Source organism: Abramis brama, assembly GCF_963993115.1.
Source record: "Abramis brama genome assembly, chromosome: 12".
NCBI classification, from domain to species: domain Eukaryota; kingdom Metazoa; phylum Chordata; class Actinopteri; order Cypriniformes; family Leuciscidae; genus Abramis; species Abramis brama.
In genome coordinates, this window is record NC_139974.1 from 1,131,388 (window position 1) to 1,152,034 (window position 20,647).

Sequence of the window (20,647 nt, forward strand, 5' to 3'; positions counted from 1 at the left end):
ACCTCACTTTAGAGCATATTTTATAACAGAAAATACAAAGCAAACCTTTTAACAAAACTCTATGAATGACAGTAAAGTAACCCTGGTGTGTGTGTGTGTGTTCAGTCCGGGATCGTGTGCAGGTGAAGGTTCGGCGTCCTCCTACTCGTCCTCTGTTCAGTTTCCAGACTCTGTGCTGTCGTTCATTAAGACACACCCACTGATGGACGAGTCTGTGCCGTCAGTCAACAGCCAACCACTGATCACCAGCACCACCAGCAGGTACACACACACTCATATACACACACAATTACACACTCACTCACACAAACACACACTCACACATAAACACACACGGTCACACACACACACACACACAGTTATAGACTCACACACATGCTCACACACACAGTTATACACTCACACACACACAGTTATACACTCACACACATGCTCACACACACAGTTATACACTCACACACACACACACACACACTCTCACACACACAGTTATACACACACACACACACAGTTATACACTCACACACATGCTCACACACACAGTTATACACTCACACACACACACACACACTCTCACACACACAGTTATACACACACACACACACACAGTTATACACTCACACACACACACACACACACTCTCACACACACAGTTATACACACACACACACACAGTTATACACACACACATGCTCACACACACAGTTATACACTCACACACACACTCTCACACACACAGTTATACACACACACACACACACAGTTATACACTCACACACACACACACACACTCTCACACACACAGTTATACACACACACACACACACAGTTATACACTCACACACACAGTTATACACTCACACACACACACACTCTCACACACACAGTTATACACACACACACACACACAGTTATACACTCACACACATGCTCACACACACAGTTATACACTCACACACACACACACACACTCTCACACACACAGTTATACACACACACACACACACACTCTCACACACACAGTTATACACACACACACACACACACACAGTTATACACTCACACACATGCTCACACACACAGTTATACACACACACAGTTATACACTCACATACCCTGACGTGAGTGTGTATTGTGCAGGTATAAACTGACTCAGATAGTGGTGGATACGGCCGCCGGGCCTCATAAGAACCGCAGCGTTGTGTTTCTGGGCTCTGAGGACGGGCGGGTTCTGAAGGTTCTGACCAGCACTCAGACCAACGGCTCGCACGGGTCCAGACTCCTGGAGGAGCTCGACGTGTTCAATCCCACGCAGTGAGTGTCCGACCGACAGCGCATCATCAGTCTGAACATATACAGGCAAACCAGAAGTTATTCAGACACCAGATAACATCACTAGTGTGATCAGGACACTATAGTTCATTTCTGTGAGTGAGGAGAGCAGAATAAAGTAAACTGTGACATAATATACCCAAAAATTCTTCATACAGTGACTACCAGTGATATTGATAAATATTTGGGACTAATAATGATTCGGACACTTTGAGCTGATCATGTTTTGCTGAAGTGTTTTTTCTGTAATTGCTAATGCTCTTTTTACACACAGGCTGAACACAATGAAGCATTGCTTGGTGATTGGTTGAGTTAAACTGGTATTATCTAATTGTGTAGTTAAATTTAACATCTGACAGATATTCAACATAATTCATGTGTGAGACAGTCTAAAAGAAGGACGGACAAAACCAGGCAAATATCAACTGAGTTCTGCTCATATTTTATTACCATGTTCTAAACTATAGTGAATAAACTGATAATGTGAGAGATGTTGGAGGAGTCTGAATGATCTTGGTTTGGCTGTCCGCTTCTGCTGTAGATGAGCATGACCTCTCTCCAGCGCACTGATGTAAAGCCTGTCGTTGCAGGTGTAGCGGAGACCGCAGGGTTCTGGGTCTGGCGCTGGATAAGGAGCATCACGCTCTGTTTGTGGCGTTCTCCAGCTGCATCATCAGAGTTCCTCTCAGCCGCTGCGCTCAACACGACACCTGCAAGAGGTCAGACCAGGTCACATGATCCATCACCTGCGCTCACATATCAACGTTCCAGTAAAATACTAGATTTACCTTCATTAAACCTGCAGAAAACAAGTCAAACTCATAGCTCTCTCTGTTCCTCCACAGACGCTGTCTCGACACACATGACCCATACTGCATCTGGCTGCGGACCGGGCGCTGTGCTGACATGGCCCCGGGATTCAAGTAAGAGTGACATCACTTCCTGCTGCATGATCAGTGATTGGTCATATCACACTAACCTTCCTCTCTCTGTGTTTCTATGATGAGCAGGGCAGGTTTTGAGCAGGACATCGATGGTGACCAATCATATTTACTTGACACGTGCACCGGTGAGTGAGTTACAGCAGTGATGCTTCAGTTCGTCATATTCTAATGTCAGATCAATGGAAATATTGTTCTAGGAAGTATATGTGAGAAGTTTGCCATTTGTGAATCATTGTGACACGGATGTTTAATAAAGTTTCTCATTAAACACTTCACTCTGCCTTTATGAAGTCAAGCTCAACCTGTGGAGAAACTAGATGAACTGAATATTCCATATATTCTGGAATTGTGTTGTATAATGTAGCAAACATTTATATAAATGTATAAACACTGTCATAATACTAACTGTTCTAATACTAATGTAAACTGATTGCAATCTGTTCTGTGTTTACATGTGCTCAGATGTGATGTCCGCCGCAGGAAGTGATGTGAACTCAGCTGTGGATTCAGCGTCTGGTCAGTGTCACACACATTATGATGTCATGTCTGATTATTGCTGGGGTTAGTTGAGTGTGTGAGGTTCAGTGCTAACGTCAGTCAAATTAGCAATTTACTGCAATTTACAATCTACTGTTTTCCAATTTAGCAAAGTCACATCACGCATGATCATGACCAATCAGTGTTAATCGTTGCTGTCACTTCAGTGTGTGTTATATGTAGCTCGTGTTATATTGTAATGCTCAACCCAGTAAATGCATTACACATCTTACCTGTGGGGTTTAAGACACGTTGGAGGTCATCCTGACTTTAAGAGGTTATTTACAATCATTTTTAAGAACATTCTTTTCAGGAATTCAAATTCTTCTTACGTTTTATCTAGAAGAATTTTGAGAAAAAATATATAGAGTTAGAAAAGAAAAAGAAAATAGCAGTTAAGAAGAATTTAACTCTTTAAAATGTTTTGTGAATCCGACCTCTGAAGTAATAATACAAAAACACTCCCAGAAAAGATACAGAAAAGATCCCATTAGATAATGTGAGTGCATTAACTAACAGTGAGCATTACATTTGTTACAGTATTTATTATTCTGTGTTATGGTTAGTTAATAACTACAACTGTTCATTGTTCGTTCATGTCAGCTACAGATACAACTTTTGATTTTAATAATGTATTAGTAAACGTTTAAATTAACGTTAACTAAGAGTAAAAAAATAAGTATTTTCCATTTTTAATTAACTAATGTAACCTTATTGGAAAGTGTTACCAATAATACAGACAACTCAAAGCTAAAGCTTCATATGTCAGAAACCTGGAGAAACTCTAATGCAGCTTCAGTTTTAAGATCCTTCATTGCCAAAGCATTGCAGCATATAATAATAATGAGTGTGTCTGTGTGTGCAGGAGTGAAGCAGCTTCCTGATGCGGCGAGCGCGAGCGACGGCTTTCACTACACTCTTCTGGGCGTGTGTGTGTTGGTGGCGTTCGTATTGGGTGCGATCGCGTCGGGTTTACTGGTGTCGTGTTTCTGCGGTCAGAGATCCCAGCGAGAACAAGAGCCCGAGGCGCCGCTTCCACACGCGCTCTCGCTCAACAGCCTCGCCAAACTCAACCGCCTGCTGGACGCCAAACAGGACAAGAACGACATCACTTCCTCCCAGAACTACAGCTCCGGCCCGCCCTGCCGACAGCCGCCCGTCAAACCACACGCAACCGTGGAGGAAGAGCTGGTCTCGACGCTGCCCACCCCGGACTCCACCCCCGAGCTGCCAATCAAGAACTTAAAGGCTCTGAACGGCCAATGGGAGAGAAGCCACACCCACAACTCCACCCTGCAGGGGTTTCCAACCAATCAGACACTTTCTATCAATCACACACCTTCAGAAAACCACAGCGACGACATGTTCAAACACATCCAGCATCCAGAAGTGCGTGATGTCACCAATCCAGTGTCGTACAGCCTGACGTTACCGATGCCCTCCTCATACTACAGTTGCTTAAAAGAGACGCCTGAAACCACAACGCTTCAGCAGGTTCCACTGCAAACGCTTCCCGAACGGCCACACGGCATCGCCGTCCAATCACAGCGCAAAGTCCTCATCAAGATGGGAAACGGGGTCACAACGGCCCGCCAGCACACTTTCAACCAGAAGTCGTCGCTCGCGGGCAACATCTACGAGATCCACAGGCCGCTAGTCGCGGGCGGCTCGTGTCTGACGCGACAGCACAGCTACAGCGAGCCTCCTCTCCTCCAGCGCACGGCTCTCGTCAGACGCACCGCATCGCTCAAACCACAGATCCCCCCTAAACCTGTGAACATACCCGCCAGAACTCTGCACCTGCACACACAACCACTGACCTCTGACCCCGAATGACCCCACGAGCTGCACAGGACAACGAGAGGGAAGGTTCGGGACTGAACACTAGCACACGGATCACTGCACAGCATATACTGTAGCGAACATGATCTCATTACATCGCATGTTTAATTCAGCATGTGGCGTCTAAATATCTTTCAGATAAAACTGCTATTTTAACACAATTATGAACAGGACTTTGGGTTTTTGCAGATAAACAAGCTCTGTGTCCAACAAAAGTTTATTAGTTTTTCATGTTTTGTTCATTCTGATAATCTTCACAAATTAACAACTTTTATGAATTTTGAAGGCTACAACCGGCAGAAGTAAAAAGCTAAAGTTTGGCTATAAACGAACTACACCGCAGTCACATGACTTCAACATCGCCGCCATTACGCTTCAATATTTAAAATCTTGAAATTTAGAGAATGGAAATTTTGAATTTTGAGAATAGTTTGCAAGAACTCAATTATAAATACAAAGTTGCTAGTGAGTAGTTTCCCACTTAATGCCACTTGTAAGCAAACATTTCAAGACATGTAAAAGCTTAAAAAAGCACGAGTGGGAATTACGGATTCATTTCATGTCAATAAATCATAAACGTATCTTAAGCTTGTGTTCACCACAGACCCTATTACAAAAACACATTAAAATCCCACTGACTTCAACATGATGGAACCAGTTGTTCAAAAATAACTAGTTTCTTGAAGGTCATGTCAAGTGCATTGCATTGTGGGATCGAGTATTCCATCATGTCCAGTCAGCATGCTGCAGTGCTAGTGTGCTAGTGTGCTCTTCTGAACGTGACTCCAGTTCAAATATAGATTCAGATCAAAACAATGCAGTCGTCGCACACTGAACTCTGAATCATGAGTGTGTGTGTGTGTGCGCGTGTGCGCCTCTGACACGATGCAATATTAATGTTTCTGTTTTCATCGAGGAGGAAATGAGACCCGGAGAACGACTCGAGCCGGATTGAACCCATCCATGCATTAGTAATATCTCACAAGCATCACACCAGACTGACGTTATTAAGGCAGAGGAATTATGATGTGTTTGCATTCATGTGTGCCTTACGTGGTGTTTGTCAGAGAGCAGAGGTCAGAGGTCAGAGGTGAGGATGCTGACGCTAACCCTTAAACACTCATCACCACAGACGCCTCCTGGAGTCCATCAGCTGGTGCAGGACCATGAAGAGCAGAACTTTCACACACAGGTCTCTTTCAGCTGTAAACGTCATGCAGAAGACACGAGCCTCCAGAAATATAGACTGGCAAAACATTTACTTTAAAATCATTAATATTGCATTTTGCTTGTAAAAATACCCATATTTGTTCACCAAGCACAGATACTTTTGTAATATTTCCAAAAGTAACTTTTTCAGGGCCTGCTGCAAAGATGAGCAACAGGATGTGATGTCATGCTTGCTTTAATAAACTATGCATAATGATAATTAATAAATGCTGTGCTCTCACACTGCAGGAAATTCTGAAGGCTTTATTCTTTTAAACTCGTTTGATGCTAAACGACCTGAATGAGAGTCCACTCTTCAACAAATAAGCACAAACTCTTAATTTATCAATTTTCCAGGTAAACAAGACTTAATAATGTCTTCAGTCATTGTTCTTCTCCAGTAAATGTATCTTGATTTAAGAATGTTTAGATGTTGTACTGGAAAACAAGACAGAAACACTGAAGAACATCATTTTTTGCAGTGCATGTTGGGTTTTCATCCGAGATCAGAGACGTTTAGAGCTTTTCACTGCACAGAATCACAGGTCAGAGTTCAACCAACTTCTGTATGCTGTAAGACAGTGATTTCATGTTTGTATACCTGCCACCCTGTGTGTGTGTGTGTGTGTGTGTGTGTGTGTGACGCACCCTCCGCTCTGACAGTAGCTCCGCCCACCTGATCAGCAGAGGCCGTGATTGGTGCAGCCTGAGGGTTTGTATCGCACATATTCTTTAGTGTTTAATAAGAGCACTGTATTCGTGAGGTGTGTATGAATGTGTGTAGTTCTCAGGTGTGTAAACTCACTGATCATTAATGATAATAAACACTGGCACAATCATGTCAAAACACTCATGCTATGCACTAATAAAAACTGCTGAAAGATGCTAATGTACAAATGCAACATTTCAGTGTTTTCATTAGATCACATGATCTCTTCAGACCCCTGGTGCGACGGGAGATTAAACGTGAACTGCAGTCATTAGTGAGTATTTGACTTTATTCTCTTTCATATCATCAGAACCAGAGAAGATCAGTGTCGATCTGTTTCATTCTGTTGATCAGTTCTGCTTTAATTATAAAACAATGCATTTATATCTAACACACGCACACACACACCTCTTCAGTATTACACATCTCTAATACATTTAAAATAAACTCAACCTGAATATAAACAACTTCAGCTTAATCATGTTCAAACAAGATAGAAATAAAACAAAAGAAAATAAACTTTGATAGACTCTTTTCTTCAGTAATCACTGCCTCTCTGCAGCCGATGGTCATTTGTAAGCGTTGGCCTTGTGTTTCGGCAGAAAGATGAAGTTCTTCGGCACCGGCCCCAACAGCATCTCACTGCAGAGCCGACAGAAGACAACAGCCCGTTAGTCATGCGGTTATTAAACATGACACACCTAACACACAAGTTCAACTCCATGTGAGTGAAATTTATCCAGTTAATACTAATTCTTATTTCAGTGTACAAATTCATAAGAGAAATCATAATATGAAACTATAAAATGCAAACGGGTATTAAATTCAACACACAAAACTCAGTTTAGCAGTTTAGAGAAGAAATCTCAGCCAATCATTCCATCCAAAGCTTTTTTGCACTAAATTGGAATATCACAAAATATTTGTGAATAAGCAGCATTTCCTTCCCATGTGTTCAAGAGAACAAACTCGTGCCTTCCTGGGAAATTGCCACAAAAAATTGGTAATAAAATTAAGTTTCTGCAATCGGGTTCATAAACGAGTGTCTCAGAGCGTCAGGCGAGACACAGTAAACGCTGTCATGTTCTCTGGCGTTCGGATGCTGGTGTGTGAGACGCTTCTGGAGGGAATTAAACCAGACTTCGACTCCGGTGTTTCAGAAACACCAAACCAACATTAGAGATGCTGCGACGCCATTGGTCCGCTGGTTACTCCAGTCATCCAATCACAGCCTCCGCTGAGTCACATGAGGTTAGAGGGATTTATTCTGTAAATGTGTTTCCATCGTAGTTTATGAACATCTTATCAGATAAAAAAACTATCAGTTTTTATGTGCATTTTTAGAATTTATGCGCATCTTGACATTTCCATCCAGTGATTTTTATACAATATCCCAAAATGTGCATAAAATAGGTGGAAATGTCAAGATGTGCATAAATTCTAAAAATGCACATAAAAACTGATTTTTTATCTGATAAGATGTGCATAAACTGAGATGGAAACACAGCTAGTGTAACTGAGGAGGAGTTGTGGACTGTAGTGTTCTGCTCTTGGTCAGACAGATGTGTCACCTGATCTGTATCCAGTCGCCCACGTGTTGGCTGGCCATCAGAGACTCCATGTAATCTCGGCCCATGTAGAACGGCGGACGCTCGTTGATCTTCTGCGGGACTCTCTCCAACAATCCCACGGGAATATACCTGAACACACGTGCACACTCAACTCCATACGGGTTTGGAACGTCATGCAGGTGAGCAGTGTATTTACACACGGTTCACACACACACTGCAGAATCTAATTACAGGACTTTTGAGGACTTTAAGCACTACTTTTTCAAGGACTACAATCAGAGATCTCATTTATCAAACCACATCTTTCTTTATTATCTAAAAAAAAAAGTAAATAGATAAATACAAATAAAATGATACAAAATGGTACAAATAAAGTGCAGTGACTGCAGTAACTTTAGCCATTGAAAGGATGTTATGATAAAGATATCGCTTTCCTCATTCAGACTGATTTATTCTCCTTCAATATGAATATATGATTGACTTGAAGAATAAAAGCTGTATCATATACTTGGATATTTATGAGCAATATCACAAAACACCTCTACATCTATATCAGACGAGCTGCAGTGTTAATTCTGTGTGAAAAGATTGTTTTATCAATAAAAATAAAATAAATAATTTCCCATATATTGTCTTTCAATAATTTGAATACTTCTTCATAAAAAGGTTGTTTTCAAGGGTTTTCCAGGACTTGGAACTCAAGCACTTCGAGGACCTTCTACGAACCCTGTTTAATGCAGGGAGATGCACAATGCTACATTTTTCTAAATGTCACAATCATTTGTTAAACAAGTATTCATTACTTCAGTGAGCTCATTGGTTCTGCATTAAATTATTACATTGTTTAAATTAATAAATTTTTCGCTGTGATTTTGTATGTGTACATTTCTGAAATGCATAACTTAGTCAGTTTCCTCTGATAACAGATCTCTCTAAATTGTAATATGGACTCATGCTCTTTCTGTAAAGCTGCTTTGAAATGATGCGTGTTGTGAAAAGCGCTATACATATAAATGTGAACTGAAGTGAATTCTCCTCGTCACCTGCACAGGAAGGAGAGCCACTCCAACAGGAAGCTGCGCGTCTTCTCTACGCCCTGCGTGTCGGAGCCCCAGTGCTCCAGGCCGAAGTTGCTGAAGTCCCGCAGGATGTCCAGGCGCTCGCTGGAGGAAATGTCCCAGTGTCGGCTCTCCTTGATCTCAGTGAAGAGCCACGGCTTGATCAGCGCGCCCCTAACAGACACCAAAGAGTTCTTTCAGGAGAGACCGGGACGGGCTTCCCGATAACGATGTATCTCAGCTCTCTACGTGCAAGGTTACGAACGCTAATCATGGATAGATGCACTTTATTAATATAACTCTGATTGTGTTCGTCTGAAAGAAGAACGTCATATACACCTAGGATGACTTGAGGGCTAAATCATGGGCTAATTTTCATTTTTGGGTGAACTATCCCATTAAGATCAGTCGTACGATCGTTTTTACGAACTTCTTAGGCTTTACGATGCTTCTGGGAAACGCAGCCCAGAACGACACCGATGATGCAGTGACGCAGACTGACCTCGCCACCATGATCCCCGACACTCCCGTTTCTCTGGCCTTCATGGCGTCTTCATACGACAGGATATCTCCGTTACCTGTGGGACAAACACCAACAGAGCCAATCAGGGATCACCATAACGGTATCGGCCGATATATGATCATTTATGTTATCGCTATCGACCCGATAAGAAAATTTGGCAGATATATAATAAGCCGATAAATAATGTATTATTTCCTTCAGCTGAGGTTCAACATGATGGGTTTGAATTGCTTGAATATGATTGAAATCACTTCAAAAAAGGAAAATACATTTCAGTGCAACATGTGCAGCGCAAGTCTGTCATATCAGCTACATAAAACTATCATGAGAACAATTATCGGTTATCGGCTTTCAAATATAAAGAATTATCAGTTATTGGCTTTCAAATATAAGGAATTATTGGTCATCGGTGTATCCCTAGAGTCAAAGCATCTGAAGTATGGAGTATCCCTCCGCGGCGTCTACTCACCGAACAGCGGTACGGGAGCGGCGAGTTGTGAGCAGGTGTCGATATAATCCCAGTCAGCTGACTTCGTGTAACGCTGTTCTCGTGATCTGCCGTGCAGCTGCGGAGGAAAAACACACACTGATTCGTCACCATGATGAACGAAACCTCATTTTAGCTTGAGCTGCTCGCTGAGCTTCACCGTACCGTGATGAGCGACACGCCCCACTTCTTCATCTCTGGGATCAGCTTGTGCGCGACGTTGCAGTTCTGCTGAACTCCTGTACGGATCTTAACCGTTAGAGGAACGTCCAGTACCTGAAGAAGAGCAAACGAGACGCGTCACAAACAGCACAGCAACTCATCATCTGTTTATCCTCAGATTGAGGGCTCAGTCGGACTGACACGCCTTCATGGAAAACTCAGATTCAGCTCGATCTGAATGAAATATCGACTGGACTGAAGGGAGCTGCAGACCTGAAATAATCGATCAATAGGAAAAAACAGCATGTAAATGCTTCAATCGTCTCAGATTCACAAATATCTTGTGCACATTTGCAGCGTGTTTACAAATGTCTTACGAACATGCGTGTTTATTTACGTCTTGTGTTTTAAGAACTGTTCAGTGAAGGAGACTCAATATTCACTAAATATCTGCTAAAAAGCACTTCTGACATAAATTTCCGATGCAAAACAATTATACTTGCGGTTAGACATTATCGCGCTGGTGTTCTCCGGGTCTGCATGCACTGAACTGAAGTTTAGTTCGTAATACATAAATGCAAATCTAAACAAATATGTGTATCGTATTGTAACATGTAAGGTTCGTATAACTATAACTTGACTTCCTTTGGTTTCCATGCTGTCAACACTACAAAAACACTAAAGAGTCATGTAAAAACTTCTTGTAGGTTCTCAAAGAATAAAAAGTATATAACATGAGAAATGATGAACTCCTATAGAATAAAAAATTGTTCCTTTGTCAATTTAACATAAAAATGTCAATTTTACTCACAAAATTATCACGGCGTCTTTCTTCAATTCTGAACGCAATACATAAATGCAAAAGTTAATGTGAATTAGATTGTGACGATTAGGGTTCATATAAACTTGCAGAATCTGAAATCGGATTGATGAAAACATGTGCGTGTAAACAAACCTACTGACGTCCAATGATGCAGCTCAACGCCGCCATAAAAGACGAACATCACTCAACACACTCTTTAAACATCAAGGTCAAGGTCTCTCGCTTCACTTACAGAGTTCATTCCCCTCACGATCTGCTCAAATTTGGTGGTTCGTGTCATGAGGCCACATCCGCCGCCCTGAGGAAACACAGATCAGTTAATCGCTGCTCACACGCTCACAGAAACTAGCGTTCTTCTGAAAATACGGCAACGCTGTGTGTTCAGGGTCAAACTGACCTCCAATGGTTTCCATGCAATTCACCAAAAATCAACACTAAAGAATCACGTAAAACCTCTATTGTATCATTTCAGTGACAAACCCCCCACAAATATCCAAAATGATTAACTCCTATACTACAAAAAACAGTTTCTCCCTTTGTGTTAGTGGTAAATTCGATGTTTTGTTTCGTTATGACTACTTGTAGCGACTATTTTCACTCTGAGTTACAACTATGAATAATTAACATTTATGATTTGTACATTATTTGTAGTATTTATTTCTATTTGTACTATTGGTATAAAATGCCTTTAGTAAAGAAATTGAGAAACAAAAACAAAAACATTGACAGTAAAACTCAAATAGATGAAGAAACAGCAAATTCTCTTCTGATTCAGAACACAAGTCTTCAATTTCCAGTAAACTTTAAGTCTTAAATCCTCATGCGTTTCATATTTTGACATGCTATGATAGAGGTTTTCAGTTTTTTACACAAGTGTTGATTTTTGGCAAATTGCATGGAAACCAATTCCAATTCAAAGGTCATTTTGACCATCGTAGTCAGAAATTTGTACAGGCTTTCCAAAACACAAAACTTTGCTTGCACATTCATGGCCCTATGAGAAAAATTCACAATTTCAAGGAATAAACAGTTTCAAGCCGTGTAAAAATCTAATGTTGGTCAGATCAACCAGCGACTCAATAGTGAATACTCCAGAAAACATGTATCGTGACAGTGTGTTCAGTATGAACTGTAGGATCTATGTAAAACAGCATCAGTATACAGGTTATTATTGATATCTGACTAAATAATGACAGTATGTGCGTGAACTATTCCTTTAAAACCAGCTAATGGCCTCCCAGCCTGCTTTTCTGTGCGTTACCTTCTTGTAAACCAGATCGATGGGGCAGCCGGAGTTTATATCCACAAAGTCCACATCGATGTTCTGATTGAGCAGCTCGGCACATCTGGTCATGGTGTCTGGGAAACATCCTTCCAGCTGAAACACAACCTCACGTCAGCTCATGCGGGAGACACCGAACACACACGTCTACTGTATCAGACTTCTGTCACCTGACGGCACGTAAAAACAACCAAAACGGCAGCCAATTCAACAGCTGGGAAGCTGGGTAGGAAATGCTACACATTTTACTCGTAAAAGCATGGTGAACATTTATTTTTATGACTGTTGATTTATGGAATGATAAACTTCCAAAATCCAAGATCCAAAATCCCCTCGGAGAAATCCTTTAAATCTAATGTCAACAAAATCAAAGCTGCTTTATCCAATTTTCAGATTTCTGTTATGGAAAGGTATGCAAATTAGCACATATTTAATTAGACCATGCCTCATTTGCATAAGACACATTTCAGAATATTGTAATACAAAAAGTGTTTCCAATAAACTGGGGACGTGTGAATATGACTTATATTCACCTGTAGTGTTTTGCTCTACATAACAGTGATTATTTATCAACACATGGACCCAGTCTGGCGTTATGAGTGAATAACATCACTCCAATGACACCAACAGCTCGCAATTATGGTAATTCCAGCATGAAGTTTCATCAAAGCAGTCAATATCTCCCTGTATAACGAGTCAGACTGTCATTAAAGGTGCTGTATGTAAGTTTTTCACTCTACTAAAGCATAGAAATACCATAATTTATAACATGCCAAGTTCACACACTCGTTTCTCTGACGAACACTTCTACAGCCCGTTATTTTACTCTGAAATGTGCGTTTCCAGACTGGAATGTTTAGTTGTGGTCTGTGATACTACACATTGCTAATTTTCATTGTCCATTTCGTTCGTTCCTGTTGCGTCTCAATCTGGCGACCCGTGTGAGCGCCGAGTCTGTGGAGGCGGGAGAAACCACGATCTCTGATATTTTGAATTGGACTGCAGTACCTATCTCGTCCACTAGTTGTCAATCTTACAGACTGCACCTTTAATGATCACACACTGATACGCTGAGGCGTAAGGCGTCACACACACTGATACGCTGAGGCGTAAGGCGTCACACACACTGATACGCTGAGGCGTAAGGCATCACACACACTGATACGCTGAGGCGTAAGGCGTCACACACACTGATACGCTGAGGCGTAAGGCGTCACACACACTGATACGCTGAGGCGTAAGGCATCACACACACACTGATACGCTGAGGCGTAAGGCATCACACACACACACTGATACGCTGAGGTGTAAGGTGTCACACACACACTGATACGCTGAGGTGTAAGGTGTCACACACACACTGATACGCTGAGGCGTAAGGCATCACACACACACTGATACGCTGAGGCGTAAGGCATCACACACACACTGATACGCTGAGGCGTAAGGCGTCACACACACTGATACGCTGAGGCGTAAGGCATCACACACACACTGATACGGTGAGGCGTAAGGCATCACACACACACTGATACGCTGAGGCGTAAGGCGTCACACACACTGATACGCTGAGGCGTAAGGCATCACACACACACTGATACGCTGAGGCGTAAGGCATCACACACACACTGATACGCTGAGGCGTAAGGCGTCACACACACACACTGATACGCTGAGGCGTAAGGCGTCACACACACTGATACGCTGAGGCGTAAGGCATCACACACACACTGATACGCTGAGGCGTAAGGCGTCACACACACACACTGATACGCTGAGGTGTAAGGCGTCACACACACACACTGATACGCTGAGGCGTAAGGCATCACACACACACTGATACGCTGAGGCGTAAGGCGTCACACACACACACTGATACGCTGAGGCGTAAGGCGTCACACACACACACTGATACGCTGAGGCGTAAGGCGTCACACACACACACTGATACGCTGAGGCGTAAGGCGTCACACACACTGATACGCTGAGGCGTAAGGCATCACACACACACTGATACGCTGAGGCGTAAGGCATCACACACACACTGATACGCTGAGGCGTAAGGCGTCACACACACACACTGATACGCTGAGGCGTAAGGCGTCACACACACTGATACGCTGAGGCGTAAGGCATCACACACACACTGATACGCTGAGGCGTAAGGCATCACACACACACTGATACGCTGAGGTGTAAGGCGTCACACACACACACTGATACGCTGAGGTGTAAGGCGTCACACACACACTGATACGCACCTGAACGCCGAACAGGTCTTCGCTGGCGTGTCTCTTGAGGAGAGCCCATTCAGACGCCTGTCCCTGCAGGAGATTAGTGCACATGGCCATCTCTCCACACGTGACGTCGGCCCCGAAGCGCTTGCACACGCGCCGGAACGGCAGATTCCCACACTGCACAGAACACACACACACAGCATGAGCTGCGAGAAACGCGTCTCACAGGGACTCACTGCCCGCACATTAACCCGGGAGAGTTTACCGTAGTAAGAGGAGCCAGATACAGCTTGTCTCTGAAGTCCACCTGAGATACAAGAGTCAAAGATTTCAGAATGAAACACTAGTGGGGAACAGGTACAAATATCACATACATAAATATACATAAATATTTAATATTTCACACGTTTGATTTGGATTGTGGGATACTGGTTGGTTGATGCAAGCTTGGCTATTTTCAAGTGGAAAAACGATAAAAGAGCAATTTAAAAACCTGTACATGGTTAAATATAGGTCATATTATATATGGCTCATATAGGTTAAAAACCTATTATGTTTTTTTCATTAAAAATATATTATTCTGGAGGAATATACTGTAATATATAGTATGTTATTCCAAACACACCTGTTTCTTTTCACATTGTCGCAGCTTTATGATGTCAGCGTCTGTAATCGGGCCCACAGTCTTCACTGGAGGAACCGCACTCTCCTGCAATTCAAATTATATTTACGCATTACATTAAAACATCTTTAACATTTGTTTTTAGGAAACCCATGAGCCTGTATGTTTGCTGATGATCCCCAGCGCTGATGATCTAGCGATTAAACACCTTAAAAAGCACCGATTCTGCTCCTGATGTTGTTTCAGGCTCTACTAGAGCAGGTTTTCCTGCTTGAATGTTGATTATTCTCCTCATATTCTCCATTGTTGCGGCTCCTCTCTTCCCAGTCTGTCAGTAACGCTCTGTTTACTTCCTGTCTCTATGAAGCCCCTCCTCCTGAAAAGCACACTGTGCTCTGATTGGTTGAGCGCTTCGAGTGTGTTTGGGAAATGTCCCGCCCCATAACCATAACCGCCAGTTTAACACACTACTAACTAACTGAACCAGGCCCCGCCCCTTTATTCTGCGTATGAATTATTTAAATGAGGAATATTGTGACGTGTTCATTCAAGTTTAATATTGTATATATAGACTGTATATAATATAGGCGTAGTGTGTGTGACATCACCCGTAGTGTTTTTGAAGAACATTTTTGAAGCCCAAAGTGGGCGGAGCCGGCCGTCGCCATCTTGGCAGCGTCACTCCCGGATAACCGAAATGTGCAGCGAGGCGGATTAGCTGAGGTGACGTGACGCTAACACATAGTGGACAAACGGCTAGTAGTGACATCATCGGCAATCCACCTGTCACTCAAGTGGCCACGCCCTTAATTATACAGAACTTTAAAGCTTAATATAATTTAAACGGATGAGTTATAAAAAACATTCACCCCCTCACAGTCGTCTTTCGTCGTCGGGACTGACTCTCTTCTGCAGCCCTCTTGTGGACCATGAACTGCAGTTTAACTCACTTCAGTGTTGACTCAAGAGAGTTGGCTTAACACACTACTAACTAACTCAACCAGGCCCCGCCTCTTTATTCTAGTCTTTTTATTCTGCGTATTAATTATTATAATGAGGAATATTGTGATGTGTTCGCTCCAGGTAATCAGTGATATCAGGCAATAGCTGGTGTTCACCTGTGTCTCCTGGTCTCCCAGATCCTCCTCCAGCTTCTTCCCCCGGCTGATGGTCTTCAGGAAGGCCTCGGCGCCGCTGAAGCTCACCTGCTTCTTCCTCAGGCGTCTCTGCAGGTCTTTGTCCAGGTGGTTCCTGACCGTCTCTCTCTCGGCGCAGGGCTTGTAGAGGTCGGCGTTCACCAGGTTCTTCATCTCGGCGCTGGTGTGAGCTTTAGCAAACCTGCAGGTGACGCCGTACTGACACTTGCCGAAGGTGTTGAACAGGTAACACTGCTCTCCCAGATCCTCCGCTTTACTGCGCATGTACTCCGACACGTCATGGAGGAAGCGGCACTTATCGCCGAAGAAGCATTTAGTGTCTCGCTCCTGAAAGACACGCGGATAATGCTAACAACTGTAGCATTACAGGAGCGTTATGATACACCAAAGTGCTTAAAGTCCCCCTGCCTTCATTCCTTAAAATATCTTGAATGTAACTCGACACCCTTGCCTCATTTAGTATGCGCGGTTCTATGAATATGCAAATGAGCCCCGCCTCCACTCACTCACTCAGCTCAGAGATCCACTGGTTGACGATCACACGTTGATCTGATTGGTTACAAGGTAGTTTGTGACGTCAGAAACACCAGCGATTTCAAAGCGTGGTTTTGAGACTGTCTTTGGTTCACTGCAGTTTTAAGGAGGAAATACTCAGCAATGGAGTCGACTTATGAATTTACACATGGTTTAAAGCATATTAAAGCACCACATAGACACATAAACAACATTAAAAGCTGGATTTTCACCACAGGGGGACTTTAAGCAACAATTTTTAAATGGTCCGTTTTAGTTAACTATAGTAACACTGGGCGAATGGGGGAAGTGTTTGGAAACCCATTTGGTAACTATTACTACTACATATATATACCTCTCTCACCTGAATGATTGACGGACACAATCGTCTGCCTTCGTAGCTCTGAGGTTTCATGCGAGGTCTGGATTTATTCTGTCCTCTCCTCCTCTTCTTCTCCTCCTTCTTGTCTGGTTCCTCGGGCACTCCTTCGCTGTCCAGTCGGATCCTCTTCTGCTCCGGTTCTCCAGAGTCTCGGATCCTCTTCTGCTCCGGTTCTCCAGAGTCTCGATCCGCATCTTCGCTCTTCTGACCCGGCCGGCCCGAATCCAGGAACGCGTGGAACTTCTCTTTGCTGGTGAGGAACCTGGGAACACACAGATGTTTGAGTACATCAGACTCGAGTCACTCATAAACACATATCACTCAACAGACGCTATGATTATTAATATCATCATAATCAGAACACAAATATATAAACGTACTGTTCTTTAATAGGGGCAGTTCCTCTCTCGACCTCCACAGGCGATTCCATCATGAACACTCAAACCTGCTGGGAAAACCAGAAAAACTGTCCTAATGGTTCAAATGTCTTCAGGAAAACAGGACTTTTATTTTGAAACACATTTACATATTAACACATCTGCTGCAGGCAGGCCTTTGAAACAGTGCAAAATATGTAAATGAATAAATACATACATCCAACAGTACAAGTACTATGTCTTAAGGTGATCATATTGTGGAAAACAGGACTTTTATTTTGAAATAAACAATCTGATTATGTTGATGTGACAGTCATAATCATGAGCTCATTAACATAAGACCGCCCACGTTTACAGAACACCTTGGCTTATGTGAAAATAAATAACACAAATAAGCTTAAAAAAAAATATATATATATATATAATTAAATCAATAATAAATTTAACAAAGTCTCCTACAGATTTTTTTTTATTTTACTATAATGAATAGAATTTATTTTTGCATGTAACTTAATAAAAACAAAATATTTTTCAAATAATATTTAGACATATACAGTGAAAAAAAATCAAAAATGATAAATAAATTGATTCTTTATACAAGAAAAGATGCCTTTTATATTTGAGGATGAATCCGTGGCATCTGAAAGACTGAAACGCCCTGACATAACAATTACATTTTAATTGTTGTAAGGACCAGAGGACTTACTCTAACATTATAAGTGGCCTTCAAATGATAACGTGCACATCAGGGGCGTAAATTTCATCTAAATGTTGGGGGGGACAATTAACATAACTTTCCTCAACAGCAATTTTTGAAGGGGACACCAATAATACAGGCAAAATTGTACTTTCACAGAGGAAAGCCTTACTATTATTAGTGTAGCATGGACACCGTGCCATTATCCTTCTTCTCAAAGTTTCTCTCTGGTTCATTGATAAAGCTGACTAAATTTACCAAAATATTCTTCATTGCTGTGCGAAATTGACAAAAAAATGATCTCTATATTTTCAGGGACTTTATCGATAACGATAATTAGACAATATTTTGCTGAGTGTGTTATTGTGCTGGTAACTTGGCATGTTTAGGACTGCCATGGACAGCTGACTCCTACAGTTTTAGATATTCTTCATATTCTGTGTGGCGGTCAGTTCACAGCAGTGACAGAAATCATTTTTCCAATAAGTTTCAATAGATGTTTACCTTCATTGGCATTTTTACCTTTATAAATGTATTTTTAAACCTAATTATATGCATGCATCATCTTTTGTGTCAATTTCATACATTTAATTAAATTTAATTATAATAATAAGACACAATAGGGCTGTTACCAATCAAATTAAATAAGTATCAACAAAATCTTTGCAATGGAGAGGAAACACAGAAGCTGCATTTGAAATGGCATTTAGATGCTTTTACACAGACATAAATAATGTTTTGTTTAAAACATAAAACGTTGAATATTGATATATAAAATGATTTAAACCATGAAAAGATCATGTAAATGTGGAATTAAAACCGCCAGTAGGTGGCAGCAATTCATTGTTAATGAGCGAGTCATTGAGATTCAACTGATTCGTTCAAAAAGCTGATTCATAATTCAGTAAGGAAAAACCTCAGTGTTTCTCAGAGACGCAAATACAGTGCTATGGCTTAGTTTTCAAATATTTTCGTTGGCGAAATAGAGTTAAAACAGGCAATATGGTGTCTAAAAGTAAACTTTTCATTTATCAATTTATTAAATCACATTTATTATCGTGTTAATATCTGGAGAAAACTGCACTCTTTGTGTGATATTATATTAGATTAACTATATTAAATGATATAAACTGACTAAATCACACAGTGAAAGCGTGAAAATCTAAATGCGCACCCGCACTTGTCTAACAGTTAATCTATTCTACAAGACTAACGTTACACACAGTGTATGCGTACACTTTATGGGTGTGTGTGAGGGAACGGTTTTAAACAATCGCGGTAAACGCACAGACTGTATAAAACAAGGTTATAATCTCCAACATAGCGAGGCGGACTACATCGGTGACAAAAGTACATTGGTTATGAAAATTAAAAACTGTCATGATTTATTAATGACGCAGCATAATCTGTATTAAAGAAAAAATAATCACTTCATCCGAGGTTTAAAGTGAATAAAATAGCCTTGACTTACGGGAGTTTCACAACTGAAAAACCTTGTTCTCTCCCACTATGTTTGTGATGAGGTAAAAGGGGAGCAGGCAGTGGACCAAAGCACTGTGAGGCAAGGGAGGGGACTCAAAATGTTAAAACTTTTTTTTGTTGTTGCCCCGTTTGCATTTTTATTGTTTTACTACTTAAACAATTATTTTAAATATATATCATTATATTATTTACAATACACATATTTTAATTATATATTTAGGAGGGGACAACCCTCAGATGGGGGGGGGTCCTGACCCCCCCGCGATTTCCGCCTATGCTGCACATAAAGCCTCTTCAGATTTACTGCACATAGAGCCACACTGGATTAAAAGGGTTAAAAGATCATGACAGTCGAAAACTACTAGCGCATCTGAAGAGCATGTGTGTGTCTTACTAAACACCGATCGTACAGCAGCTCTGAGATCAGCTCAGATTTATGTCTGATTATTATTATTGATCATCATCACTCACCGACCACTGAAGTTTCTCTCTGCACATGCACAGTCTGCAGCTGCGCAACTCTCTAATGTGTCCGGCCGGAAACACGAGCACGCGCACTGAGGTTCCGCCTCAACACGCGCCACCGCGGTTCATGATGGGACTACAAATTAAAAGTATACAACTGAAACATTTAAAAATATATATTATATACAAAAATGATGTTATTATATTAATTTATATTATATACTAAAATAAAATAT

The 20,647-nt window shown here is 41.6% G+C and overlaps 2 protein-coding genes across 7 annotated transcripts in view; one reads left to right on the top strand and one right to left on the bottom strand.

Annotated features, from left to right (window-relative positions):
- sema6ca (sema domain, transmembrane domain (TM), and cytoplasmic domain, (semaphorin) 6Ca) overlaps nt 1–6,105 on the top strand; it is a 29,392-nt gene extending 23,287 nt beyond the window's left edge. For both annotated transcript variants that reach the window (XM_084131624.1, XM_084131625.1), the window contains 7 exons: nt 106–261; nt 1,141–1,314; nt 1,923–2,051; nt 2,178–2,255; nt 2,343–2,401; nt 2,739–2,792; nt 3,679–6,105. In XM_084131624.1, the coding sequence (XP_083987750.1) occupies nt 106–261; nt 1,141–1,314; nt 1,923–2,051; nt 2,178–2,255; nt 2,343–2,401; nt 2,739–2,792; nt 3,679–4,649 (1,621 nt within the window). In that variant the 3' untranslated portion in view covers nt 4,650–6,105. The remainder of the gene's footprint in view (nt 1–105; nt 262–1,140; nt 1,315–1,922; nt 2,052–2,177; nt 2,256–2,342; nt 2,402–2,738; nt 2,793–3,678) is intronic.
- Nucleotides 6,106–6,844: 739 nt separating this feature from the next.
- dus3l (dihydrouridine synthase 3-like) lies at nt 6,845–20,489 on the bottom strand. Of its 5 annotated transcripts, XM_084131647.1 has the most exons (16): nt 20,418–20,489; nt 17,771–17,838; nt 17,541–17,652; nt 17,373–17,507; nt 16,457–16,822; nt 15,342–15,425; nt 14,982–15,023; nt 14,741–14,893; nt 12,459–12,575; nt 11,430–11,495; nt 10,378–10,488; nt 10,195–10,291; nt 9,705–9,780; nt 9,188–9,376; nt 8,145–8,273; nt 6,845–7,215 (listed from the first exon to the last, which is right to left on the bottom strand). In XM_084131647.1, exons 2-16 carry the CDS (start codon nt 17,821–17,823, stop codon nt 7,143–7,145), a joined length of 1,803 nt encoding a protein of 600 aa, XP_083987773.1. In that variant the 5' UTR covers nt 17,824–17,838; nt 20,418–20,489; the 3' UTR covers nt 6,845–7,142. The 5 variants fall into 5 exon arrangements, with proteins under 5 accessions (XP_083987773.1, XP_083987769.1, XP_083987771.1 ...); XM_084131643.1 differs by having other exon boundaries at nt 17,373–17,652; XM_084131645.1 differs by having other exon boundaries at nt 17,373–17,652; nt 17,771–17,856; nt 20,418–20,476.
- Nucleotides 20,490–20,647: the final 158 nt, after the last annotated feature.